This window comes from Chanodichthys erythropterus, chromosome 2 (assembly GCF_024489055.1).
Source record: "Chanodichthys erythropterus isolate Z2021 chromosome 2, ASM2448905v1, whole genome shotgun sequence".
NCBI lineage: Eukaryota > Metazoa > Chordata > Actinopteri > Cypriniformes > Xenocyprididae > Chanodichthys > Chanodichthys erythropterus.
Window position 1 is genome coordinate 29,026,493 of NC_090222.1, and position 27,720 is coordinate 29,054,212.

The following is a 27,720-nucleotide window of genomic DNA, read 5'->3' on the forward strand; positions in this document are numbered from 1 at the left end:
ATTCTTCTTAAAAGGTTAGTTCACCCAAAAATGAAAATAATGTCATTTATTACTCACCCTCATGTCGTTCTACACCCGTTAGTCCTTCGTTCATCTTTGGAACACAAATTAAGATATTTTTGATGAAATCCGATGGCTCAGTGAGGCCTCTATTGAGAGCAAACCATTGAAACTTTCAAGGTCCATAAAGGTACTAAAAACATATTTGAAACAGTTCATGTGAGTACAGTGGTTCTATCTTAATATTATAAAGCGACAAGAATACTTTTTGTGCACCAAAACAAAAACGACTTTTCAACAATATAGCTACATATAGGGATGGGCCGATTTCAAAACACTGATTCAGAGATTTATGAATTGAATCAGTGGATCGGAGCGCCAATGTCACGTGATTTCAGCATTTTAGCCATTTGATAGGAGATCTGAATCACTAATTCGAAACAAAAGATTCATAAAACTCAGAAGCTCAATGAAGCAGTGTTTTGAAATCAGGCCATCACTAAATTTTGTTGAAAAGTCGTCATTTGGGGGGGGGTTTGGCGCACAAAATGTATTCTTGTCACTTTATAATATTAAGTTAGAACCACTGAACTCACATAAACTGTTTCAAATATGTTTTTAGTACCTTTATGGATCTTGAGAGGTGTCTTAATTTGTGTTCCGAAGATGAACAAAGGTTTTACGGGTGTAGAATGACATGAGGGTGAGAAATACATGACATTATTTATTTTTGGGTGAACCAACCCTTTATTTGATGTTTTATTTTTTATTTTCTAACTTAAGTTCTTGTGTCGTTCCAAACCCGTAAGACCTTCTTTCATGTTCGGAACACAAATTAAGATATTTTTGATGAAATCCAACAGGTTTTTTCTTTATCCCCCATAGAAAGCAATGTAATTACCATCATTCAAGGTCCAGAAAAGTAGTAAAGACATTGTTAAAATAGTCAGTGTGACTATAGTGGTTCATCCATAATGTTATGAAGCGTCGAGAATGCGTGCAAAAACAAAACAAAAATAATGACTTTATTCAACAATTCTCTACCCGGTCATAATAACTCTTTGCAAACTGGAAAAAAAGTCCTTTGTCTATAAAGCCTGGTCTGATTGTGGTATTCACACTTTGAATGGTATTTTTTGTGAGAAGGGCCTCAAATCATTTCAACATTTGAGTACAGAATTCTCCTTAACCGGGATTTTCCTTTTTCCTATAGACTGAGGTCAGCCCTAAAGGCCTATGGTGTTCCCTGGACTGCTAATATATTTCCACATCCTTTGCAGAAGTGGATGGACTTTAACACCCCCCCAAGTGGCTTAGTCTCTAAAGTCTATATCTCTATTCTCTTTCAACAGTACTCCTATACCAGCTTATTCCTGGGAAAAGGAAGTAACAACCAAACCTGATTGGGATGTCATATGGGCCAGATGTTTCATTGCATCTAAAAACCTGCTGCATCAGATTATATTAATAGGGCTTACATTACTCAATGTTTATTGTAAAAAATGAAGATCAGATCTGATCCTTATTGTCATCTATGTAGTAATTCTATAGTAGGTTTGTATTTGCACATTTTCTGGGAATGCCCATAAAGGTGGTACCTTTATGGACCTTTGTATGTACGGCCCTGTCTGATATTTTATATTTAGAAATACCTCAGGACCCCTTGATCTTCCTGCACTTAGATGACTCTAAGCTAAATATTCATTAAAACAGGATCTTATTGGAGGTACTGCAGCTAATAAAACTTAAACCTGTAAGACCTTTGTTCATCTTCGCATAACCTGATATTGCTGAGTTCAACATGTTCCTGGGTCAACATTTTTGTTGATCCTGGAACAACATTCAAATCAACCAATCAGATTTCAGGGACAAGTTTACAGATTATGTCAAGTTTAGGCTTAAAATCATGAATTGGTGCTTCTACATCAGTGTTATTCACCTATCATTTCCCTCTGATTTATGGCATAACTTTTGGGTAGGGTTAGGTTTAAGAGTAGGAATAGAATTAAATGTTCAGACTAGAATGTTGTTCCAGGATCAACAAAATATGTTGACCCAGGAACGCATCTAACTCAGCAATATCAGGACGTGCATGTATTAAACCATCCACCTCTTCTGCTTCCATCTGGCTTTCTTACTTCAGACACATTGTCTTGCTTGAGGGCACCACTGCTAAACTCAATGAGGCCAAGGACAGAACTATTCAAAGCTGGTCAATGACTGCCAAAGATGTTGTTAGAAAAACGAAAACCTTGACTTTCCAATTATGTGTTCTTGATTTATGTAATTATTTTACTTTGGTCTGGGTAATTTTCATGGCATCTGTTTGTAAATCATTGAGTCTGTGATAATGTTTCTGAGACAGCTGAAACTTAATTAAAAAAATCAAAAAATTCTCTACCCTGTTAGACTCTTACGCAGTTGACACAGTGAACACAGTTCAGCGCTTCTGTGTTTACGTCCAAACGCCGGCTCAGTAGCTGATGCTGTTCACGCGAGCGCCACAACTGCATCTTTAATACCTTTCTGGACATTGAATGATGGCAATTACATAGCTTTTTATGGGGGATAAAAAATCCCTTCAAAAATCCTAATGTGTTCCGAAGGTCTTACAGGTATGTAACAACACAAGGGTGAGTAATTAATGTCAGAAATTTCATTTTTGGTTGAACTAACACTTTAATTTATTGGTTTATTTCAAATGTTAAGTATTAACCAGTGTTGGGGGTAACGCATTACAAGTAACTTGAGTTACATAATCAGATTACTTATTTAAGTAACTAGTAAAGTAATACATTATTTTTTCAATTTACAACAATAAGTAATGGAAATTACTTTTTCACATTTATGGACTGACAGCTCTCCTGTCCCCATGTTGAGAGAATTAAAGTGCAGAGGAGTTGTGTGCGCTGTGTGTAAACATGACGGTTATTGTAGTTCTAGACTAAATAGGAACATGCATTTACTCATCTCACTGGCACGAAAACATTCAGTATTTCTAAAAATGAATAAAAACAGTGAAATGCAATCTCAGAATTTTATGCAAATCTGTTATAATTAACTATATTAAATTACACAAATATACTTTATGTATTTAATCTCACTTTATTAACCAATGTCTTTGCTGCAGACCTAATTCAAATGTACCAATAAGCAAAATTTACTTTAGATTAGATTTAGAAATAAGAGTGTTTAACTTCCTCCTCCTGTATCCTATTCTTGAGAATGGCAGCACAGCTGAAAGGTTTGTTTGAGCTGCGCCCTCTACTGTACAGATGTAAACATGCATTTTCTTCAGTCTGAGGCTTATTCATTTCACTTTTGGTGTGAAAGAGCCTTGACATTTGCCTAAAATATAACTTTTTTTGTTATTAAAAAAATAAACAAGCAAGCCCAGTTGAGGTGAGAAAAGGTAACGCAAAAGTAATGTAACACATCACTATATAGTAATGTAATGTAAAAGTAATGTAATACATTTAGTACATTTTGTAACACAATTAGTTACTTTAGGGAGTAACGCAATGCATTACTTTTAAAAGTAACTTTCCCTAACACTGATTACAACATAACACTATAGCTACATATAAGCAGGGTTTCTCAAATCTGGCTCTAGATGGCCGCTGCCCTGCGCTTCTGGATCATGTTTATATGGCTTCTTTTTTGGCCTATAGAGTTTTAGCCGGCAACGGCGAATGGCACGGTGGATTGTGTTCAACGACAATGTTTTCTGGAAGTATCCCTGAGCCCATGTTGTGATTTCCATTACAGTAGCATTCCTGTATGTGATGCAGTGCCGTCTAAGAGCCCGAAGATCACGGACATCCAGTATGGTTTTCCGGCCTTGACCCTTACGCACAGAGATTGTTCCAGATTCTCTGAATCTTTGGATGATATTATGCACTGTAGATGATGATAACTTCAAACTCTTTGCAATTTTTCTCTGAGAAACTCCTTTCTGTTATTGCTCCACTATTTTTTGCCGCAGCATTGGGGGAATTGGTGATCCTCTGCCCATCTTGACTTCTGAGAGACACTGCCACTCTGAGAGGCTCTTTTTATACCCAATCATGTTGCCAATTGACCTAATAAGTTGCAAATTGGTCCTCCAGCTGTTCCTTATATGTACATTTAACTTTTCCGTCCTCTTATTGCTACCTGTCCCAGCTTTTTTGGAATGTGTAGCTCTTATGAAATCCAAAATTACAGACATGTAAACAGCTAAAAATATTATGTATTGTAACTGTTGTATGCTGTCTTAACATTATGTCATGGATAATACACAGTCAGATGGTCATTATTGCAAAATAAACTGTCATCTTTTTTCCAATAACTGACATCATCCCACTTTATTTGGATACTTATAGACATTTAATATTGATTTGTTTTTAAAATATATTTATTTATTTTAGCCAATATTTGATTGGCTCATTCAACTTTCAACATTTGATATGTTATCTATATTCTATTGTGAATAAAATATAAGTTTATGAGATTTGTAAATTATTGCATTCCTTTTTTATTCACAATTTGTACAGTGTCCCAACTGTTTGGGAATCGGGTTTGTAAAAAATTTTTTTCAAGAATTGCAGTTTCGTAAAAACATTCTTAAGAACTTCTTGGAAACCTATCTTTAAATATTTCTTAACTTCTTTTATAAGAAGAATTTGGTGAATCCGGCCCCAGCTTGGTTATGCTGGGAGACCAGCTAGACCAGTTTAAGGTCAGAACCTCAGGGTTATAATGGTGGTACAGTCAAATGACTCCAAATGGGAATCAATGGAGCCTTTGCTCATGATAAATGAGTTAAGTACAAGTTGGACTTTAGAAACTAAATTTTAAGTTGAACAGCCTTGTTTGCATTATTCTTTTTTTTTTCTTCTTGTACTCAAGAGATTTTAAGAAATCTACATTTAGCCCCAATATGTTTATGGTCTTTCAACAAGACAAGCAGCTTAGATAATAAAATCTGGGGGTCTTGTTTAAATGTATTAGACTAGCACATGTTTTGACATTTGACAACATCAGTTTTAATTGGTTTAAAACCACTTAAATGAGGCACTTCATGTGGTTTGTCTTGTTGTGATCAGGCAGCATTAAGTTAAATTGGGATGCGCAACAGCTACAATATGATATCTTCTGTTTATTCTGAGAAATGTTCTGAGAAGGTAGGTCACTCACACTTTGTTTGTAGATTGTTAACTGTGTCTCCCAATGAGAATCCATGAGGTAATTTGACAAAGATACATGGATCTGTGTGTATGTGTGGGTATTTGTGTGTCCTGGTGTCATCTCTCTGATTCAGAAACTAATCAGGGCTGACTGTCCCTTAACCTTCTGCTAGCCAAATATAGATTTCTCTATACCCCACACCCCCACCCCTCTATGACATCAGAGATCAGTGGATTTCTTGGAAGGTATCCTTAATAAATCATTGGTTATTGCCCACCTATGTCATGTGTCAAAGTGAGTAAGAGTATTAAACAGAGTGTTGAACAAATTAAAAATCCTAGTGGATTATTAAAGAAAAACATTTGAAATATTTGGTTGGATTTTAGGTGTACAACTTAATGTAAACAGCTAAAAATATTATGTATTATAACTGTTGTATGCTGTCTTAGCATGTCAAAAATGTTTTAAATTTATTTTATTACACTTGTAGATTAATTTTAAAATTTCAGTTTGCAATACTCCATAGAAAACAAATATGCAATTTCTTATTAATATGCAATGTCTTTTAAGTGGCACACTCTATGACTGGGGAGATCAGTTTTCAGGATGAATGATCAGTCATTGACCGCTGAATGCATATTAAAAGTTACTACACCTTTCTCTCTTTCTGCAAGGAGCTAGGGACCGCAGTGGTTCCCCCATTTCAAAGGTCAAAAGTTATTTTAAATTGATACTACCATAAATCCTGACCTTAACACTAAATGTGTACCGTAAACAGTATGACATCTTGTCTTCTCGCTCATCTTTTCTCTGATTTTCAAACTTTATTTGTGTAATCTAGCCCAGCAATAATCTAATATAGGAATCTATCACTCACTTAATATAGTGTTTCATGTTTCATATAGGCTAAACTGTTCTTTAGTGTTGTAGCCAACCTCTGCAAATGTACCAACATGTTTTTCTTCATCTGTTGTTGATCTGCACTGTTGCGGACACTTTACCTGTTCAGAATGATCCCAAGGTTAAATTTCCAGCATTAATGTCTAATGCGTGTGCTTTTATGTTTCTGTGTGTGTTTGCATATGTGTATTTGGCTGTGGTGACAAGTAGGCATCTCTGTTATGTAACCTGTAAAGTTGGCTGATTGAGTGTGTTAACATGCCAACATAGTAATAAAAGAACTCTTAATTTATTAAGAGCCTAGACAGGTTGATGTGGGATCCCCCTTATTGGAACATATAGACATATCCAAGAACAGTTATGAAACTCTCCAACCACAAGCCAACTTATGAAATTCACTATTAAATATGCACATTCATATAGAAAATAACGTATATTAGTAGAGTGTGAAAGAGGAATTTGGAAGACATTAATAAAAAATATTCTGGCCTGTCAGTAAATTTCAGTGTGAATAAGTTGAGGTTCTTCTCAAGCAACCAAAATCCAATTTTGGTTAGCTAGCTAATTGTCAATTTAAACAAAACATCAAAGCTTTTGTGATTATATTTATATATCTCCCCAGTATAACGTTTTGTTCGTGTTTATTTAGCGACCTCTAACAACCGTGTAACTTTTGTGGCCACTGAAATTTAAAACCTTAGATTGATTTAAGGGGCCCAGACCCCGTATGTTGAAAAGAGAGAACGAGAGCTCAACTGGGCGCTATCCAGGCTAGCAAGTGTCTTATCCAGGTCCGTAGCCAGCCTATTGAAAGGGAGGGTTCTTTTTTTCAAAAAGTGGACATTTTTGCAGTTTTTCTCCTCCTTTTGTATGAGGTTCAAATACTTCATTTTGGTGACCTTTTATGCACTAATTTGTGCTGGATTAGCTTGTCTGCTGGTATCTTGACGAGACCCCCCCCTCCCACCATCATTCAGAGGTGATGCTTCTTCACTGTTTCTTTGAAAAGTGTATTGCGAGAACCATGGGCGGAGCCAGACATTGTAAACAATCAGGGCTTAGCCCAAATCTATATTTGTCCAAATACATTTTAATTTTCTATTAACAGCTTTACTGACATGAAAGGAACTTTTGTTGTCGTATTCTTGTTCCGAAAAATTTACATTATTTGACACTGTAATTTGTAAAACTTTGTTGGATGTACCTCCTCTAGGGGGGTCCAGGGCATTCTCCTCCGGAAGAAAATGTTGTACATTTTGCACTCTGGAAATTCAAAGAGCTTCAACCCATGTACAGTGTGCAAATTGAACAAAGACACAGCATTGACTTGGACATTAAAAAGGGTTTTTTACAATTCTTCTGTACTCATTTCTTTTTAAAAGATAAATCCTTGAGCTTTTATTTTAATCACCAGATCACCAGCTGATCGCGTGCGCAAATGTGCTTCTCTTTAAAACACGCAGCACAGACAATACTGTATATATACTTAATCACTGTCTTTTGCTGTTTTATAAAGGCACAAAGCCATATATCACGGTTTCGATTTTAGCTCGTTGGCAAACGTAATTTGTTTTAAATTTGTAGTTCATTATGAAACGGTGGCGGCAGTAGAGGGTCATTAATGGGAAACACTGAATGAATGTAGCTGATAAATGTGCTAAAGTTGTCATATAGGTTGTTATATAGCAAAAACCCTTCCACCGGACCGAAAGAGAGTCTCGAGGCCTGCCGCTGCTCTGAGTGAGTGACAGGAGGCGTGTCTGTGTTCAGCTGCGGTGTGCGTGAACTCGCTGTCGGAGAGGAGAGAGAGAAAGCGCTGCCGGTGTATGGTCGGATACTGTAGGAAAGCGGTATTGAACTGCTTAACGTATTTTAATAGAGAGATAGAAATAATTATATTTTGAGAGCACTGTTAAGAAACCTCAAACCTGAAAGATTCGGGGCTTTTGGGAAAATTAGCCCACCCCTAGCGAGAACTCTCTCTGAACTGCACGCGCGGCACACACATACGTCCAGCTGAATAATGTATCATATTAATTTGAAACAGCAACCTGAATATTCGTCACAAGCAATGATTAAAACAATGATGACAATAATCACATTTAAAAAAATAAATAAAATTAAATTAAATTAAATTCTGGAAAATCCCCCCCCCCCTCCGCCTACGGGCATGTTATCTGACGAATAACGGGCGCAATGGCGTCACAGCTTTTGGGAGGAACAACGTGTCCTGCAAAAAATAGCCGGTCACGGTTTACCCTCATGAGGCAGCGCTCAACCAGAACTGACCGGTAAGACAGCAGACTACCGACGGACTCACAACTCACAGCTGTCAACCAGGGCTTTCTTTCCCGTCGAAAACATGGTGAAAAAGGCTAAAAGTCCCGTCACTTACGCAAGAATGAAGGGAATAGTTTCATATTTTACAGGTAAGCTCAAATACTTATTCCTTAAACTTTAATAAGAAGAGACAAATTCATATTTTTGACCAGATAGGTCAGATATAATGCAGAACCAATTTGCCACAATAACTTTATTATATAACTTTATTCATACTTTAACATCTATCTATCTATCTATCTATCTATCTATCTATCTATCTATCTATCTATCTATCTATCTATCTATCTATCTATCTATCTATCACAATATAAATTACATTTTTGGAAATTTGCTTATTTTTAAAAGGTAAACCAAAGGTAAGGTAAAGGTAAATGCTTAAATATATAGATTTGAACACAAAGTCTTACAAAGTTTGTTCTATATCCACTATATGCAGCAGATATTTCACTCATTAACATATTTTTTTATAATATTTTATTTTCTCAGCTTTAATCAAGGACAAGAAGCTTGGATCCAGCCACCCAATCTATCGACAGTGAGTTTTGTCCTAGTCATCATTTTCCATTGCATGAGCTAAAAGTGAAGCAACACATGGCTCTGTATTAATTCCAGTGCAGAGTTCAGAAAATTGACTCGTTATATGATTATTTCTGCAAAGATCAGCTTAAAAATCAGGAATGATTGAAATTGCACTGCATGTTTCAGACTGACCACCAGTGCACTTTTAAGACCATGACCTACTTATAGCAACATTCCAAAGTGATACCAGTAGCCAAGTGCTGTTACATAGGGGTCGGGCGACTTTCGGGCAACTTTAAAATAATATTGTTAGAACTAAAGATTTTTCATTTGTTAAAAACACCTGCATTTCTCTGATTTTCTCATTCCAGGATGGATTTCTTGCGACCCAAAGATAGTCTTTCTGAGGAAGACGGTGCAGCAGCTGTAAGTGAACTTTTACAAGTACATGTCCACTATAGTCTTGGGCCTACGTACACATTAACAATATCTAAGCTAAAGTATTAATAAAGGTCTCCAGTCCTTTCAGAAATATAAGGTCAAGTCAGCTGCACAGATTTGAGTTGCTGTACTCGCTGACCTACTACAGTAATCTATAGATGTAACAGGAAGTGGAGTGAACTGTGGTGTGGTTTCATATGTCACTGGAGTAAGCTGCTGACTCTATCCCTGATCTCTTTCCCAGGTTTGTTATAGTAATCTATCAACAGAGGAGCCTCAATCTTGGTAAGCAGGGTGCTCAACTATCACTCTATATGGACACAAACACATACAAGTACACATAAATATTTATTTCTATATGATTTTAGGGTATCTGCGGCTGATTTTGACTACTTGAAGGTTATCGGGACAGGAAGCTTTGGCAAGGTATAATGATTATAGAGACACTCTCTGCTTTGTATTTTCTATAATGTATAAAATTTTTCAAACCTTGTTTAATTGTCTTTATTCAGGTGTTCTTGGCCACACACAGGGAAAATGGCAGATACTACGCAGTCAAAGTCCTACAGAAACATGTTATTTTAACAAGGAAAGAGGTGAGTATGACTGCATGAGTGTATTAGTATAATTATTTGACTCATAATGTGTCTGTATGTATTAATTGTGTTGTTTTTTGCAGGAAAGAAATGTCATGTGTGAGCACAGGGTGTTGTTAAAGACTCTTAATCATCCATTCCTGGTGAAGCTCCACTTCAGCTTTCAGACTAAGGACAGACTCTTTCTAGTGCTGGACTATGCATGTGGAGGAGAGGTATGTTTACTTAGCTATCTAAATGGGGTTCTATACCATTGACTTCTATTGTTCTATGTTATAGTTGAGTACTATAACATAACCCTAAATCACAGTCTAACCCTAACAGAAAATGTTCTGCTTTTATACATTAAAAAAGAAAGGAGTTTTAGTCAGATTTAGCTTACTTCTAAGTACATATTTGTCTCCGAAATATAGTTAAGCAGGCACACAGACACAATCACATACACACAGCTTTGAATCTGGACATGTTTATGGAGATGAATCTAGGTCAAAGGTTCAAGTCAGATGCCAATAATAGGATTACCCATCAGAACATTAGATTATAGTCAGATTATCAGATATTATTATCGTATTATCAGATTATTATCAGAATATTTGCAGTTATAATTCAGCTATAGCTGGTTTTCGCATAGTTCTTATCTCTGTCTGAATATACATAACACAACATGTAATTGAATATCAAATCAATAAATTATGTATCTCCAATGTTTAAAGAACTCTGAGGCCAATTGTAGTGGACGATGCCTAAAGTCACATTACTTAGATCTATTAGTCCATCTTTGCAAAACCAAACTGTGCAATTTCAGGAACAAAAGTACGAGACATTTTAAAAAAGATGAATTGTTGCATTAGTCTAACTGAAATTGAGCTTTTAAAGCAGTGGTTCTCAACAACGGAGTCGGGGGTCTCAGCAAACTTTAAAGGGATAATTAATATATTATTCCCATATAATTAATAACTTATTATTAATAAAATTAACATGAATATTATTAATATACTAAAACATCTAACTTCATTAAAATGATGAAAAATATCTAAAATTTCATATTTATTGTTTTTTTTATTTAAGAACATGCACAAAATGAATTGCGTTTAATTGATTTTACACTTTAAAAATGCTGGGTTAAAAACAACCCAAGTTGGGTTGAAAATGGACAAACCCAGCGATTGGGTTGTTTTAACCCAGCAGTTGGGTTAAATGTTTGCCCAACCTGCTGGGTAGTTTTACTTAACTCAACTATTGTTTAAAAATTACAGTATTGCTTACTTAAAATGAACTCAAAATATCTTGAAAATTAACATTTATTAATATGTTTAATAAATGAACATTTTAATTTCATTTTAGATTCATTTTAACCCAATCGCTGGGTTTGTCTATTTTCAACCCGACTTGGGTTGTTTTTAACCCACCATTTTTACCTATATTGGCACTCACAGTTTCTGTCAATAATTCTGTTCATACAAAATTGTTGAGAATCACTGTTCTAAGTAACAGAACAAATATTCATATAAATTATATGAAACAAGGCTTGTGTTTTATTGTAGCATATCCAAATAATACTATTTTGTATGTATCATCATTTTAATGAATGTCTGTTTTCATTTTTGCAGCTTTTTTACCATATGCAGAGAGAGGGGGTGTTTGGAGAACCCAGAGCCAGATTTTATGCTGCTGAGATAGCCTGTGCTTTAGGATATTTACACTCCCTGAAGATTGTCTATAGGTACCAACACCCTTCTGAAATATCTGTGCCTGTATAAAGCAGATAAGCCCATTCATTTTGTGCTTAGTGAGAACAAAATGAACACCAACTTTCAGCAGATTTACAGTAATCCATTTTTCTCACATGCTCACAGGGACCTGAAACCAGAAAACATTCTGCTGGATTCTGCAGGTCATGTGGTTCTGACTGACTTTGGCTTGTGCAAGGAGGGCGTGAGTGGACGTGACACCACCAGAACCTTCTGTGGAACCCCGGAGTACTTAGCACCTGAGGTTCTCCTGCAGAAGGAGTATGACAGGACTGTGGACTGGTGGGGTCTGGGCGCTGTTCTCCATGAAATGCTCTATGGCCTGGTAAACAAACCCACCAATGAATGCTCAGTTAGATAAATAATACAGGTAGACAGGTGTTATTTACACAGACTCTTTCTCATTCCAGCCACCTTTCTACAGTGCAGATCGGCTTGATATGCTCAGAAATATTATTTATCAGCCTTTGGTACTAAAACCCAGAGTGTCTAGTGCAGGCAGAGATCTGCTGAAGAGACTGCTAAACAGGGACAGGGCCAAGAGACTAGGAGCCAAACGTGACCTGGTAACCCAACAAGCACACACACACACAATCACACAATCTGAAATGTGTGTATCTTGCGAGTGGCTAAATGTCATTTCGCCCTTTCTTTGGCTTTTAGACTGAGCTGCAGTCTCATCCATTCTTCTCATCTATTCATTGGGATGATCTTGTTGCAAAGAAAATTTCTCCTCCTTTCGTTCCCTCACTGGTGAGTTTTTTATTATTATTATTATTAATGACACATTTGTCTTTAAGGGGATTGTTCACCTAAAAATGAACATGTTTACTGTTTAAACCAGTAAGACTTTTTCTCATCTTCTGTGGAACACACACAAAAAGGAAATTTTGAAAAAACAATGAAAACAATGAAAGTCAGTGGGTTCCAAAATGTTTATTTTCACTATACAGGGAAAAAATAAAAAAATCTTCTAAATATATTTTGTTAAGTGTTCCACAGAAAAAAAAATTAAGCATTGACTAAATTGTGTGCTCATTTTATAAAAATAATGTGTAAATAATTTGAATGTTTACATTTCAGTCTGGCCCTGGTGACCTCACGAACATTGACCCTCGGTTTACAGAACTTCCTGTTCCACACTCACTAGGAGCATGTGAGGAGTCTGGAGCAACCTTTCCTGGTTTCACCTACACCAATGAAAACATTCTCTCACTGACTCGTGGACACTAAGACAAACTTTTGTCAGACCAATACACATTTTGTCGGAACATGTTTCTAATGATGCTAAACACAGTTCATTTTTTATGTTAGCTGGACCAATGCTTTTGCACATGACTACAAAGTTTCTATCAAGAAAAGTGACTGTGTTTTCCTAACATTCATATGTTATTTAATTCTTTTTTAGCCCTATTTCATAAAACTATTTGTACAGAAATACAATGTTTAGTGGTGTTCTGACTGTACCATATTGTAATGAGATGAAGTGAGACTACAGGTTGCATCAGATGTTTGATTATAAAAGAGATTTGAAGTTGTGAGACCGAAAGAATGTAATGAATGTACTTAATGTACTTGTGTACAGTATTAAGATTGAATTGGTAAGTGTTTGTAATGAAACTGTATGATCAGTTAAAAAAAAAAAGTCCAATTTTTGGAATGGAATCAATTAAATTATTTTAAGCTAATGTATACTTATGAAGTACGTTTTATTATGAAAGGTCGTGTTTTTGTGAAAAAGAAATAAGGTATCACAAACATCACAGTTGTGCACGCGCAACTAGGTCATCTGGGTCACAAAGAAGCACACAGATCATTTAAATGTATCATTTGCCACTACTATTGCGTCAGTTTTATAAATGCCAATAATGTTCTGCTTCCTGGATTAGCCTCAAACCGACTTTACAAACACCGTGCCAACCACTAAAAAGAACCTCCACTTTTAAGCTCACAGCGCCATCTTGTGGCGTCTTCACCGTCTTCCTTTTCGCCACTCTTGCCACAATGCGGCTGTCAAAACACTGTATTTAAACATTATGAACTTCAGTTTGAAGCTCGACACAGTGTTGTTTTATGAATAAGCTCTGCCTTTCACTATTTATTGCATATGGCCAAAGTATGCCCTTCAAAACTGATTTGCGGAGTAAAACCTGAACACGTGATTTTTACAGGAAATCAAATCAGAGGATCGCCGCTACAATGACTGTAAACTGAACAGATACAAAATCATACTCTGAAAACAGCGAGCACGCACTTACAGGACTCCATTAACACTGAATCATTTGGACCCCGTCTGAATACTACAAAGCGATCTCTTTTTGTTAAAAGTGCGTAAAAACGTAAAGTGGATCAAACCCATTTTCTGTATCTGTAATAATAAGGCCTTCGATTGTTTTAGCGCAACAAGCACCGATTGAAACGGGTATCGCAGACTAGTCAATTCTGGGGTCACGTAAGGACAATAAGGCTCAGTTCTCCTGATTCCCCATGACATTAAGATCATCACTCACAAATATATGTTGTGATGATGAAGTTTATCAGGGCTGTAGAAGTTGGACAGACACATATTAACCGGCGCATGCGCAATAACGCCGCCATCCAGCTCTAAATAAGAGTTAAGAGAGAAACGAGGTGAGTTGCACGTTTATCAATAAATATGACGTTAATGTCGTCACCCACGCAGTAAACAATGATACTAACACAGAGTGCGTTTCTTGTTTAACAATTTTCAACCATTGCGACTATTTTCAACGATGTTCAAAAACCGTAAAGATAAATAGAAGTCACAAGTTTGTGCAGAAGAAATTAAAAGCATGCAATTTGTTATTTCCGCGGGTCTGCATGCACTGGAGTTATTATGTTTATATACTGATGAATGACAACTCATTCAAAGTACCTCGGGGGATGTTTTTCTTTTGGATATGCAGGTGAAACTGTTGATTTGGTTTATTGTAGGCTGCCCTGCTAATGTTACAGCTAGCCGGGGCTATCAGTCGGGCTAACGACATTCCGTGACAAGGGGAAAGTAAGGAGTTTGTTGATGGAGGGGAAAACATTGCGTTTTAATAAAACAAGTTGTACACTTGGCTTTCCCGTGTTGTTTGAAGGTCCGTGCGACGTGAATCAGACCAGAAAACTGTTATAATTTACATACTTTAAACGTGTCGGCGGCCCTTTGCTATCCTCCGCCATTTTGTGTGTCAGTCGAATGCTAATAATGGGCGCTCGCGCATTACACTTTATTTATGCTCAGAATAAATTCAGTCATCACTTGAAATACCCAAACAATCGTTTTATAATAAACAGACGAGCTTTTGGGTGATGTTTGCGGGGCGCCGTTCCTGTATAATTTTGATAAATTTTGATTTATGATAAACGACAGATCAAGAACGTTAATACACTATTGCCTGCTGTATACGAATGAAAACGTGCTTAAATAAAGACTTTCTTCTTTGAAAACAAATCCATCGTGATTACGTGCGTTTTAACTTGTCATTACAATTATCCGCGCTCTTTTAAAGCTCAGATTTAACGAGATTCTTTTAAAACAAGGAAAAGCTGAACTTGTTCGTCTAACTTTACTTTTAATCGCTTTCCTCCATTAATAACCACCAAAGTGGTTTAAGTGTGTCAGTGTGAGTTTGTATACATAGCTAGTCCATAAAAATGATCATCATAACTATGTAGAAATACATATTTTTGTCCTCGTTTAAGTGCTTGTGCAATCCGTACCTCGAGCAGCAGTCGCCCCCTAGCGGAACTGGGTGAAACTACAAGCGACGCGCGGCTATTTCGTAATGCCGAGTTGCGGTTGTTTCATCAGCCGCAGTCAAAACACGGTTTTCGAGACGAGGTCGTCATATTTGAATATTGAAAACGACAGTTTTTTTTGTTTAGTAAAACAATGTGTGCTAATCTATATTTTTAAAAACACCTTAGTGAATTTCTCTTAACGTACCCTTTTGCAAGATGGAAATGATTATGATTAGGCCTATGAAGACTACTGACATCCAGACTGAGTAACGTTACAGTGATCATTTTTTCTAGTCTTTTTTTTTTAATCCGATAGCTCTGAATATTCAGCATTTTATCTTGGTCTCGCATTATATTGCGTTCAAATATTCCTATACCACTCACAGCACATGTTTGGTTCCCAAAATGCAGTTATTTGTGCCTGTAAATTAAAGCAGTGGTTCTCAACAAAGTGTCCTCAGCAGACTTCCAAGGGGACCTCAACAATTAAAATGCCTCAAGGCTTAAAATAATTTAAAACAAGCATTAAAATAAGAGGAAACAACTAAAAATCAAGATATTACTTATTTGAATTCATCCCTCTCTTTTTTTGAAGATCCAAGATTCCCCCAGTCTTTGAAAACTTGGATATATGGAGAAGCCTAAATGTAAAAGTGTTATTTATAGAGCTGGAAAAGTTATGTAAATGATAAAATATTAAAATGCCATGGGTATTTTTATGTTGGATGTATATTTTACTAGTTATGCCACGTTCTAGAATATTTTATTGGTAAAAATTGTGAGAAAAAAAAAATCTATAATCCTTATCCAATAAATCATGAATGACTGAAAAAGTTCATTGGTTAAACCCCAAAGAACATTCAGCTCTTAAAACTTCTTGAGTCCTGAAATTTAATTATTTTAATTATAACTATTTTACTTTTTTAAATTAAAGAAACTAAGAGTGTACATAGATAAAAATAAGTTTTAAAAAACATAACTAGGGCTTCAGATATCGTTGTGGACAATGAGTGTACATTAAAGGTTTGTTTGCCCTTTAGAGGTGTTTTTGACAGTTTGGTTAACTTTAAGATGCTTACTTCAATCATCTGCCCATGTTGTTACAATATGTTTTTCTCTTTTGTCTTCCATTTTGCAGGAAAGGATGGCAGAGACATCTACGAGTGATGGTCCTGCCACAGGAGCCGATTTTGACATGATGAGCGCTCTTGACTGGAAAGACGGCATAGCCACATTGCCTGGAAGTGACATTCGGGTACAAATATTTAGTGTATCTGATGCATAAAGAGTGATAAGAGGGATTATTTAGAATATGTGCTAATGAAACTTCTCAAAATCTGGTCATTTTTTAGTTTCGGATGACTGAATTTGGCACCCTGGAGATTGTCACAGAGGTGGAGCCCAAAGTTAAAGAGGCGGAGCTTACAGGCACACAGCCTCAAACTACAAGCACCAACAACAGTCATTCCGCTGAGCAAAACAAAACTTCAAATCAGACTGCAAAGCCCCAGTCGAATACAGACCATCAGACAAATACTGTGGGTGAGTACATGTAGCTCACATAATTCTACCAACTAGAGGAATGATTTGCTCTTTCATTTATTTTTGCGAACTTTTTTTTTTTTTCAGTTTCCACTGACCCCCACAGGCAGGCCGGGGGCAACAACACTAGGAGCCCCAGCACTGTGGAAAGCCCCAGCGTGAGTACAGTGCCCAATGCCATTATTCCCATCACTGAGGCGACTGCAAACTGCAGGTCCTGTGGTCTCTCTGGTTCACAGGAGTCTTTCCTACAGGGCAAATTTTGCAGCGCTCCTTGTGTGCAACCCACCAGTGGCAGGTACATGTTTTTGGCACTTATAGAGGTCTGCCAGTAGCACTGTTTATGGTGTATTTATAAGTTCTTCTGCGTGTGCAGGTCAACCCCAGCTGAGGCATTTGAAGGAGAGCGTTTAGGTAAACGTGTGAGAAAGAAGAAGAAGATGTTCATGGAATCTGGAGATGAAGAGGAGGACAACATAGAAGAGGAAGAGGTAATACTCACACATATTTCACACAAAAGAGTACACATTCAATATCAACAGGATGTGCTACTGTATTGCTCATGTTCATTTTATTTTTTGTTTTTTCAGGAGAAAGTTAAATCCTCGAAGGGAAGACGAGCGGCTAAAGTTGCTAGACTAGGTTGGTAGTTTTCATTTAGCACAAACACACACACACACACATGGAAATATAACTAGTACTGTAGGGGAATTTTACAGTTAAAGACTCAAAAGAGCAGATATGATGAATAAAGACCCAGAGTCAGAGTTTCAGAGTTAAGAAAATTAGCAGAAGCCAGCTTCAAGTCTCCCAAGGAGTTTGTATAGGCCGCTCTGCATACATTCACATTTCCACAACAATTATACTCTAACAGAGTCCACTAACTACGTTATTACTTCAGGTTGAATGATTCTGATTGGCTAAGAAAAATAGACAAATTTGGTAATCTTCCATACATGGACAGATAGTCAGAAGCATATCTACATTCGTCAGGATGCTGACGAGGGCACCCTGGATTTAGGTACTGGATGTCCTTTTGGTGTCATGACATGGCGTCTGTCTGTTCTCCAGCAGAGTGCCAGTTGTCCACCAGTACAAAGTTCCTGCACAGAACACATGATTCACAGCTTCTTCAAGGTTGAAGGTTGAAGTTGATCTGAGCTCTGCTCTGAGCATGAAACTTTCCCAAAACATACTGATAACATGTTCTTATCTCTCAGTGAGAGGTACAGACAATATTCAAAATTATTTTCTAGTGTTTGAAAAGGAAAATAAATGCTTTAACATATGTTGAAGAAGTCATTTAAATAGTTTAACAGGAACATAAATGTTGATTAATTACTTAAAAGATATATATTGAAGCTGCAGTGGTGTCCAGAATCCACCCCTCTTCAGTACAGTATCAGACAGTACCTCATGCGTTCAGTCTTGGGATGCACAGTAATGGTGCCGTATCAGTTATCAGCCAATATTAGGGATTTAGATTAAAGAGATTACTTTTTTATTTACATATCTATATATTGGATATATATCATCTAATATTTAATTGTGTATGCTCATTTTTACATTTAAATGACCTTTGCTGTTTAACGATCACATAATTAACTCAAGTTTTTATCCGTACTATACATTTTAATGTTGTGATGCTTAAATTCACTTTGTCTGATTTTAGTTTTTAGTCTTATAATATAGTCAAAATATTTTTATATTGGTGCATCCCAACTTAAGCCTTTTAGCAGGTTGGGATAGATTCGATTTTATCTTATTTTCAGTCAATTTCAGACTGTCATCCATTCCATGTATTATAATTTTTTTTTTTTTCTTTGTAAAACCATTTGGATGCTTTTCTAAGCCATATAAAGTGCCTGTTTGTGATGCTGTTTCCATAGTGACAGCACCTCCTGTTAAGAAGAAAACCTGGAGTTGGTCAGCTTATCTGGAGGAGGAGAGAGCCATTGCCGCTCCCTTGAAACTTTTTAAGGAGGTGAGACACACAGCATGTATAACTGTATTTCTATTCATTTACATAAAATAAACATGGAATGGCTAGGATCCTGATTAGTATGGTAAGTTTGATGTCAATTCAGTTTTGTCATTAGAAAAAAGTGTTACTTGAAATAAAACAGCTTTTTAGCTGGAGAGATTTTTTTTTAAAAGCATGACATCTATGAAATTTAATAATTTTGTATTTGTGTGTTTGCAATACAGCACCAGTCTTTTCCTCAGAGCAGGAATGGATTTAAAGTTGGCATGAAGTTAGAGGGACTGGACCCCTGTCACCCTGCTCTTTTCTGTGTTTTGACTGTTGCAGAGGTAACCAGGGTCAAATGTTACTGTGACGTTACTTTTTCTTTTTAGGAGCACAAAGCTAAATATAGTTTTTAAGTTGCACTTATACAAAAAAGTGTATTTTCTGACATATTTGACTACTGTTCCAGGTGCAAGGCTACAGGATTCGGCTTCACTTTGATGGTTACCCTGAGTGCTATGACTTCTGGGTAAATGCTGACTCATGGGATGTGAAGCCGCCAGGCTGGTGTGAAAAAACCGGCCTCAAGCTATTGCTTCCAAAAGGTGCTTAATGTACTGATAAATATGTACTGTGAAAAAAAACCCTGTTGTCAAGGATACACCATGCAAAACAGCTTTTGTGCAGAGCTTTACTTTTGTTTTCTGCAACATACTATATCTGTATTATAGATGTTTCTTTAGGTGTTAAAGCTACTTAAACTTAATATTCACTCTGAATGATGTGATGACAAAGTGGTCTACCAGTCGTTATTCTGAAGTTTAACATAGGTGTAATAGTATTGTAATTACAAGTATTGTAATTTATACAAATATTATTTATAAATAAATATATATTTACTATTTGTGTGTTTGCTTACAGGTTGCAGAGATGGAGAGTTTAACTGGAACACATATGTAAAGAACTGTAGGGGTCAACTGGCCCCCAAACATCTCTTTAAGAGTCTTAATACAGTATGTCATTTCATACGCACACACTTCAAGAGAACAAGAGATATTTCAATGTTAGTTTGTGTTCTTTTCTTCTTTAACCATGTGTTATCTTCTATATTTAGTCAGTCACACCATCAGGATTCCGTGCAGGAATGAAGCTTGAAGCCGTGGACAGGAAGAACCCGTCACTCATCTGCGTAGCAACCATTGCTGCTGCTGTCGACAACCGGCTCCTCATTCACTTTGACAACTGGGATGATACATATGATTATTGGTAAGATAGTGAGCAGAATGCTGGGCAAATGAGCGTCCCCATGAGTGTGTGTGGTTGTAAATGTATTCTGTTTGTTCTCAGGTGTGATGCCAGCAGTCCTTACATTCATCCAGTAGGGTACTGTGAGGAGGCGGAGTTAACACTCACCACTCCTGCAGGTCAGGCTCTAAGTCAGTACATCATTTACATTACCTTTACATTTTATTATTGAATTTTCTTATATAGTGTGTGAGAAACAGCTGAAATAAAGATACATTTTTTGTTAACTTTTATATTGTCATTGTATTAAATTATTAAAATATTAGCAGGAAAATATGTACAATTTATGATGTGTCTAACATCTTCTGTTTAATTTAAATGTATTAGTATAGCACTTGATACATTTTCACAGACCCCATAGCACCCCCTGTGGCCCCATGACTCCAGTTTAAAAACCCCAGGATTAGAGTTTTCTCTCTTTTCTTTTCTTTTCTTTTCTTTTTTTTTCTTAAACAAGCTCTAATGTGCACAAAATTGTTTTTTAAAAGTTATTTGAAGTTTGTTTATGTCTGTGTCTTAGAGTATAAGCAACCGAAGAGTTTTTCTTGGGAAAAGTACCTTGAAGAAACTGGAACCCAAGCGGCACCAGCCAGAGCCTTTAAACAGGTGAGGTTTGATTCACCGCACTGAACCACAAGAGGTGTAGGTAAATCATTTAATATCCTTTGTAATTGGTAAAATGACGTTTGAAAGGTCCTAATAATTGGTGTGATGCAAAAGTACAGCCTGTACAACATAGAAATAAAATGTACAAAGAGTAAAGCGCATTTTATCTGGTTCAAAGCTCCCTAAAAAGATAATATAAATAATATTAATTACATATTTTGCTATTTTATGCATACGTTTGATTTAAGCATCTATTATTTATTAATATATTTCATTTTTTTATTTGTTTTCTTAATGCCCTTTGATCCTTGGCCATCCAGAGACCACCACATGGCTTTCAAGTTGGGATGAAGCTGGAGGCCGTGGACAAACGTAATGCCGTGCTCATCCGTGTCGCCACTATCTCTGATACAGAAGACCACAGAATTAAGGTTTACACACAAATGAATCTGTATTGTCTCATGAATTTAAGTCTAATTAGAAACCAACATGGAAATACATTATTTAATATGCTAGTACAGCTCGTATATATTCACTAATCCTTTGTGTGTTTATATATAGATCCATTTTGATGGCTGGAGTGACGAGTATGATTATTGGCTAGATGCCGATAGCCCAGAACTGCACCCAGTAGGCTGGTGTCAGAAAACATGTCATCCTCTACAACACCCCAATGGTAAAATATTGTCCTACACACATATATACAGTGTTTCCACACCTGGCCACACCAGGCTCATAATCAAACTCATAATCTTATCAGGTCCCAGAGATTCTCCAGTCCCCCCAGGACAAGGCTGCCCTACCCCAGGATGCAATGGAGTCGGACACATTCGAGGACCTCGGTATGGGACACACTACACGTAAGTTATAAATGTGGTGTTACAAAAACGACTCAAAATGCTCGTTCAAATGCAAACGAGTCTCTCTCCCATTGTTAGGGCGGTGAGTTGTCCATACTCTGATCTGAACTTGAATAAGGATGGGTTGGTTCCGGACAGACTGAGCGGGGAGAGGCCAGTCACGCTCAGTGGACCCCCCCGTCACCGCCGTGCTGAAACACTCACTCAGACGCACCCTCCCACACTCAGCGCCAGCACCCCAGACCCCCCTGACACCACTACAGACACCTGTCCACAAGCTCGGCCAGTGCGTGAGCACATTGTGTGAGTGTCAGCAGTGATGTAGTTTTACTTTTCCCTTTCACACACACACACACACACACACTTGTATATATGGTTTACGGGGACTCTCCATAGGTGTAATGGTTTTTATACTGTTCAAACTGTACATTCTATCCCCCTACACTACCCCTAAACGTACCATCACAAAAAACATTCAGCATTTTTACATTTTTAATAAAACATTGTTTAGTATGTTTTTTAAGCTATTTTAAATATGAGGACTCATAAAACATGTTTACGCCATAATTCCAGTGCAATACCCATGTCATTATACAAATTTGTGTCCTCATAAATCATGAAAACAAGCGCACACATGCACACACACATTAATTCACTCAATATTTATCTCTTTCTTATCCTTTTAGGTCTGCCAGCGCTCCCAAATGTGTCAAGCCACCCCAAGTGAAGCAGGAAAGTGATGGGAAAGGTACAGATTTTACAGATATTGATATATTTTGGCTTCATTTGCTTTTTTATGGATAATCCATAACCTCAATTTTTGTACATGGGTCAATGAAGTGATTCTTGTTTTTTTTGCCTGGATGTGTTAATTTATTCAAAAATACATTCAAGATAAAATTCATACATATAATGACTTGGATACACCTCATCTATGAAGTGCATATTTTTAATTTCTGAATTAAAATAAGTTTGATATTTTGGGGGGGAATAAAGTCACACATATGATAACCTAATGAAGAAAAAAGCTTCATTCAAAAAATGAATGAATCTATAATTGTTATTTCTTATAACACCAAAAATATTTTAACAAAACTGCTTTACCCACTTTTGTCCACCAAATCAAAGCTATGACAACTAACATGACCAGAAAAACAAAACAGAAAATGATATCAGAAATGCATGCTGTCATGACTGTGTCAAGGTCAATAAGGTAATTTGACCTTTTTATAATAAAACAAGCTTAGTTCATGATATGTAAAGTAAAATGTGTTGTGAAATATTTATGAATTGAAAACGTGCCTTAAAAAATATACTTGAAAGTTTTGGGTTTTTTTTAAATAATGATTAAGATGTTTACACTCGTATATATTCAGGGTGTAAGAAAAATATTAATACATTTACTGATGGTTATACTACATTTCATCCAAAATGTTCAACACGAATACAAAGAGCACATTTCTAAGAACTTGACACCTGTATTTTCAACTAGTAAAATTTTCTTTATTTTGGACACTTTTATTTGTCATTGACTGACATGAGAACGTTTTCAAGGCGTGTCATGATTAAAGTCTGTTTGTATTGTAGATTCTCTTCAGCAGTTCCTGCATGAGTCTGTGTTTTGTGGATGGGAGCCACCAAGGTTTCAGCTGTGTTGGGAAAAGCATGGCAAACTGCTGCCTGAAGCTTTGGGCCTCACCGCCAAGAGAGTGGCAAAGTGGAACACGGAAGAGGTGGCCTTTGATAATTCTCGAAAAATTCACTTAGGTTTTATAAGAGGTCTTCTAAACGTATTTATTTTTATGGGGTCTTATTTGACAATGTTGTTTTTTCAGGTTGCAAGTTTTGTAAGAGGGCTGCCTGGCTGCAGAGAGCATGCTGCCACCTTCAGGAAGGAGGTAAATAACTAAAACATCAACTTTTCTTGTGATTATCAGTGTAATGTACAATTGAATTATTAAAGTGTAATTTATTCCTGTGATGGCAAAGCTGAATTTTCAGCATCATTACTCCAGCAGGGTTTGTACGGTCATGAAAAACCTGGAAAAGTCATGGAATTTTAAAATCGCAATTTTCAGGCCTTGAAAAGTATTGGTAAAATAAATAACCCAGAAAGTTTTAGAAAACGTATTCACTATAACAAGTAGATTAGAGGAGTAAATTAATCCACACAGAATATCAGATCAATTCAGTAATTTTAAAACAGTGTGAGTGATTCAGTAGTGTCACGTCTTCTCTCTTCCTAACTCTCTCTCTCATATATGGCTTCACATCAGCACATTGCATCTGCACTACAAGCGAGTTGCACGCTGCATGCGATAAAGACTTTCGCTTGCGTTTTGAGACAATTGACAGAATTGTCACTTTCCTAATTGGACCAGTGTGTATTGTCACAAAAGTTTATCATTTGCATGTCTTTTTAAACCATTCAGTACTCGCATAAAGCTGCCTTGCAAACGGCTCACAAGTACCAAATTGAGTTCTTTTTTTTGCTGCTTATTGCGTGAGCTTAAAGGGATAGTTCACCCAAAAATGAAAATTTGATGTTTATCTGCTTACCCCCAGTGCATCCAAGATGTAGGTGACATTTTTTCTTCAGTCGATCACAAATGATGATTTTTAACTGCAACCGCTGCCGTCTGTCATTCAAATAATGGCGGTTGATGGGAACTTCATCTATAAGAGTGAATAAACCTTGCTTAGACAAATCCAAATGAAACCCTGCGGCTCGTGACGACACATTAATGTCCTAAGACATGAAACAATCGGTTTGTGAGAGAAACCGAAAAGTATTTATATCATTTTTTACCTCTAATACACCACTATGTCCAACTCCGTTCAGGATTCCTTTAGTGATGTCTGATCGCGCTCTGTCAACGGCAGATACGCATATACTTCAATGAGTGTCAGACATCACTGCCGTTGACAGAGCGCGATCAGACATCACTAAAGGAGTCATGAACGGAGTTGGACATAGTGGTGTATTAGAGGTAAAAAATGATATAAATACTTTTCGGTTTCTCTCACAAACCGATCGTTTCGTGTCTTAGGACATTAATGTGTCGTCACGAGCCGCAGGGTTTCATTTGGATTTGTCTAAGCAAGGTTTATTCACTCTTATAGATGAAGTTCCCATCAACCGCCATTATTTGAATGACAGACGGCAGCGGTTGCAGTTAAAAATCATCATTTGTGATCGACTGAAGAAAAAATGTCACCTACATCTTGGATGCACTGGGGGTAAGCAGATAAACATCAAATTTTCATTTTTGGGTGAACTATCCCTTTAAATGGCCAAATACACACAGAATCAAAATGGCCATCTTGGCGAGTTAATAAAATCGGTTATTCCTTAAGTGAACGTAAACAGTTGAGAGAGAAAACATCAGTATATTAGATCTGTGAATTTGCTCTTAAAGTGACAGCAGCCTAATAAATCTGCTGCTGTCTGTCATTAATGTTAATCAAACAACAAAAGACAAAGAGAAAATTACTTACTGCTCTTCACTGAATAACTGTAGTGGCTTTAATTTTAAGGTTTATAATGTACACTGAATTTACTGTTTTTAATTTACAGTTTATTCAATATCTGTAGTATTTCTGTACCTAAATACTAGATAGACATGAAAAAAACTTACATTTTTATATTTATTCTGTTATTGTACTGACTGTTAGTAAATTAAATTCAGTCTGAAATCAAGCATTCTTGTGCTTTAAGCTATATTGCACAATAAAGTTATCTCAATGTAAAAACACAAATACATAGAAATAAAAAAAGACCAAAAAAAAAAAAAACTCATATGAGTCACCCAAGAGGAAATGCCCCCCTATTTTCCAAAAGGAATTCAGGGCATTGTTTAATTAATAATGTTGGTTTAACAAATTACAATACATTTGACCATTTAGTCACGTGAAGTTGTGTTCTCGGCATGAAGTAACGTCTTGCACAGTCGCAGCTTGTACGTAATATTAAAACATGTAGTAAGTAAATAGCATTAATAGCATTTTATTTAAGATATACAATTATATTTTATTCTTATTGTACATGTATAAATAGACTTTTATTTGAACGGTGGTGTAAGTAAAAATCATTTAGCACAAATCTGTATTTTTGTTTCTCAGACTAAGTGAATATGTTTTGTTTTTTGTTTTTTTTCCTACAGCAAATTGATGGCGAGGCCTTCCTGCTCCTTACTCAGTCAGACATCGTTAAGATTCTGAGCATCAAGCTCGGCCCCGCTCTCAAAATTTATAACTCTATCCTCATGCTGAAGAGTGCAGATGAAGAGTAGGCACCTCAAAGCAACTGCTGCTTCATCAAACAACATGTTTGAAAGTTGCTCTTTCCTCCACCGATGTATCCAGCAGACTGACAAATGATTGTCTCAATCATTGGTCTCATTTATGACCGACGGACATTGAAAATCAGCCGATCCAACAAACTGCGTGTGATCGGAAAAATCACATCTCCGAAGGCTGATAAACATTTGACGTCTCCCCTCCTCCCACTCTGCACTCGCTCTAAATTAGGTCTGATATTCTCTTTTGAAACAGATCATTTGATTCATATTAGACTCTGGGAGGGGTGACTACACTATACTGAGGCACCTTAAAATGTTGAAAGCTTAAACTGGTTTGTTTCATTGTTGATATTTATGCTTTTATGGTTGCTAAAATGACAGCTAATTGCATTTGGCGCCAGAGGCACGATTGAAAGGCATGATTGTGGAGCTTTTACTTGAAATGTAATTTTTAAAAAAAAAAATGCAAAAAGACCTTTGTTTGTAATTGAACACACATCCCAAATAATCCAGATTAGCCTGTTTGAGACCACTAGAGGGCAGCAGGATTCGGTATGTGTATGTGTGTGCGCGAATGTGCCAGTGTGACTTTTGCAAGCATGTGTGTGTGAGAGAAAAATGTATAAAAGTGTGCTTGCATCTAACGTCAGGGAATTCTTGCTCTGGGCTAATCTGGAATTGAATGTCTCAGTTTTTATTTACTTCAGATGAAATGTGTAATCTTGTAAAATGCATTTGTAAATTGAATCTGTATAGTGAATTGGACAGTGTGCTGACTCAGTAGACACTGCAAATAGAATTAGAAATAGAAATGAGCGGGTGTGTGCGAGTGTGTATTTTAAGCTTCTGAGACCCTGACATTTCACCTTGTACAAGCATTCCTGAGTACTAAGTTCCGTCATTTACCGAGCAAAAGCTTTTTGTTCAGCTGTGACCTGTCCTGCTGTATAATACAGCTGTAATTCTCAGCTCTGCTACAACTGATTTTACTCAGCCTTGTTGGAATCACTTCGCTTTCATGCATGGTTTGGTTTTTGCAATGCTTCACAAAATTGTCATTATACGCACACGCAGGTTCTTCTTATAGCATTAGGCCAGGATAACAGATCCAGTTAGGGTCGGAAACCGAAGAAGAAGTGGAACATGGTTGTACTGAAGCTAAAATACTAAATAAAAATGGATAATAGTCTGCAGATTATTGTGATTGCAGAGGCATTTGGATGGTGATGGAAAATCAAGATTTAAAGAAAATCCTCATCACAGTGTTATGGGTCAAGGATGAGTTTGTATCAGATTTTGATTGTTTTCTTTGGTTTGTGTGTGTGTGTGTGTGTGTGTGTGTTTGTAGATTAAATGTCTCTCTAAGCAGACTGTTTATGTGTGACAGATTGTGTGTTTCTGAGTTTCAGTCCCAAATGGATGAATGGATAGAGCGAAGGAGAATAAATATGAATTTCAAACAGAACTGTTTTATTTTTTTTCTGTTATAAAGATCTTAACAGATGCATAGAACTGAAATTTAAGTTTGTGTTTATAAACAGAGGCAGGAGTTACTTTTGTGTCTTTTTTTAATGCAATTATACATATTGGGTTTGAAAGAAAAAGATTGTAATAAAAAATAATAGATAGATATTCTTAAAACTGTTTTAAATAACAAAAATAAAG

At 36.5% G+C, this 27,720-nt stretch overlaps 2 protein-coding genes across 11 annotated transcripts; both read left to right on the forward strand.

The window, feature by feature from the left end:
• The first annotated feature begins 8,318 nt into the window (after positions 1-8,318).
• sgk2b (serum/glucocorticoid regulated kinase 2b) lies at positions 8,319-13,149 on the forward strand. The gene is made up of 12 exons (XM_067395104.1): positions 8,319-8,498; positions 8,899-8,947; positions 9,303-9,357; positions 9,617-9,657; positions 9,741-9,798; positions 9,885-9,968; positions 10,052-10,183; positions 11,579-11,691; positions 11,825-12,044; positions 12,130-12,285; positions 12,383-12,472; positions 12,803-13,149. Exons 1-12 carry the CDS (start codon positions 8,432-8,434, stop codon positions 12,950-12,952), a joined length of 1,215 nt encoding a protein of 404 aa, XP_067251205.1. The 5' UTR covers positions 8,319-8,431; the 3' UTR covers positions 12,953-13,149.
• Positions 13,150-13,910: 761 nt separating this feature from the next.
• l3mbtl1b (L3MBTL histone methyl-lysine binding protein 1b) lies at positions 13,911-27,720 on the forward strand. Of its 10 annotated transcripts, none has more exons than XM_067408467.1 (22): positions 14,055-14,350; positions 16,611-16,727; positions 16,825-17,014; positions 17,102-17,172; positions 17,254-17,312; positions 17,391-17,505; positions 17,605-17,656; positions 18,904-18,998; positions 19,223-19,327; positions 19,453-19,588; positions 19,905-19,996; positions 20,098-20,249; positions 20,331-20,419; positions 20,809-20,894; positions 21,215-21,325; positions 21,456-21,570; positions 21,655-21,754; positions 21,833-22,057; positions 22,441-22,502; positions 23,342-23,487; positions 23,590-23,652; positions 25,918-27,720. In XM_067408467.1, exons 2-22 carry the CDS (start codon positions 16,617-16,619, stop codon positions 26,044-26,046), a joined length of 2,304 nt encoding a protein of 767 aa, XP_067264568.1. In that variant the 5' UTR covers positions 14,055-14,350; positions 16,611-16,616; the 3' UTR covers positions 26,047-27,720. The 10 variants fall into 10 exon arrangements, 9 of the variants coding, with proteins under 9 accessions (XP_067264564.1, XP_067264568.1, XP_067264569.1 ...); XM_067408468.1 differs by having other exon boundaries at positions 17,269-17,312; XM_067408463.1 differs by lacking the exon at positions 14,055-14,350 and adding an exon at positions 13,911-14,046 and having other exon boundaries at positions 17,102-17,312.

Bases quoted from the DNA above. Each gene is read 5' to 3' on its own strand.
- sgk2b (XM_067395104.1), top strand. From the start codon at position 8,432: ATGGTGAAAAAGGCTAAAAGTCCCGTCACTTACGCAAGAATGAAGGGA. The intron at 11,692-11,824 runs GTACCAACACCC...ACATGCTCACAG, and splicing joins TCCCTGAAGATTGTCTATAG to GGACCTGAAACCAGAAAACA. The intron at 12,286-12,382 runs GTAACCCAACAA...TTTGGCTTTTAG, and splicing joins TAGGAGCCAAACGTGACCTG to ACTGAGCTGCAGTCTCATCC.
- l3mbtl1b (XM_067408463.1), top strand. From the start codon at position 16,617: ATGGCAGAGACATCTACGAGTGATGGTCCTGCCACAGGAGCCGATTTT. The intron at 17,506-17,604 runs GTAATACTCACA...TTGTTTTTTCAG, and splicing joins ACAACATAGAAGAGGAAGAG to GAGAAAGTTAAATCCTCGAA. The intron at 23,488-23,589 runs GTGGCCTTTGAT...TTGTTTTTTCAG, and splicing joins CAAAGTGGAACACGGAAGAG to GTTGCAAGTTTTGTAAGAGG.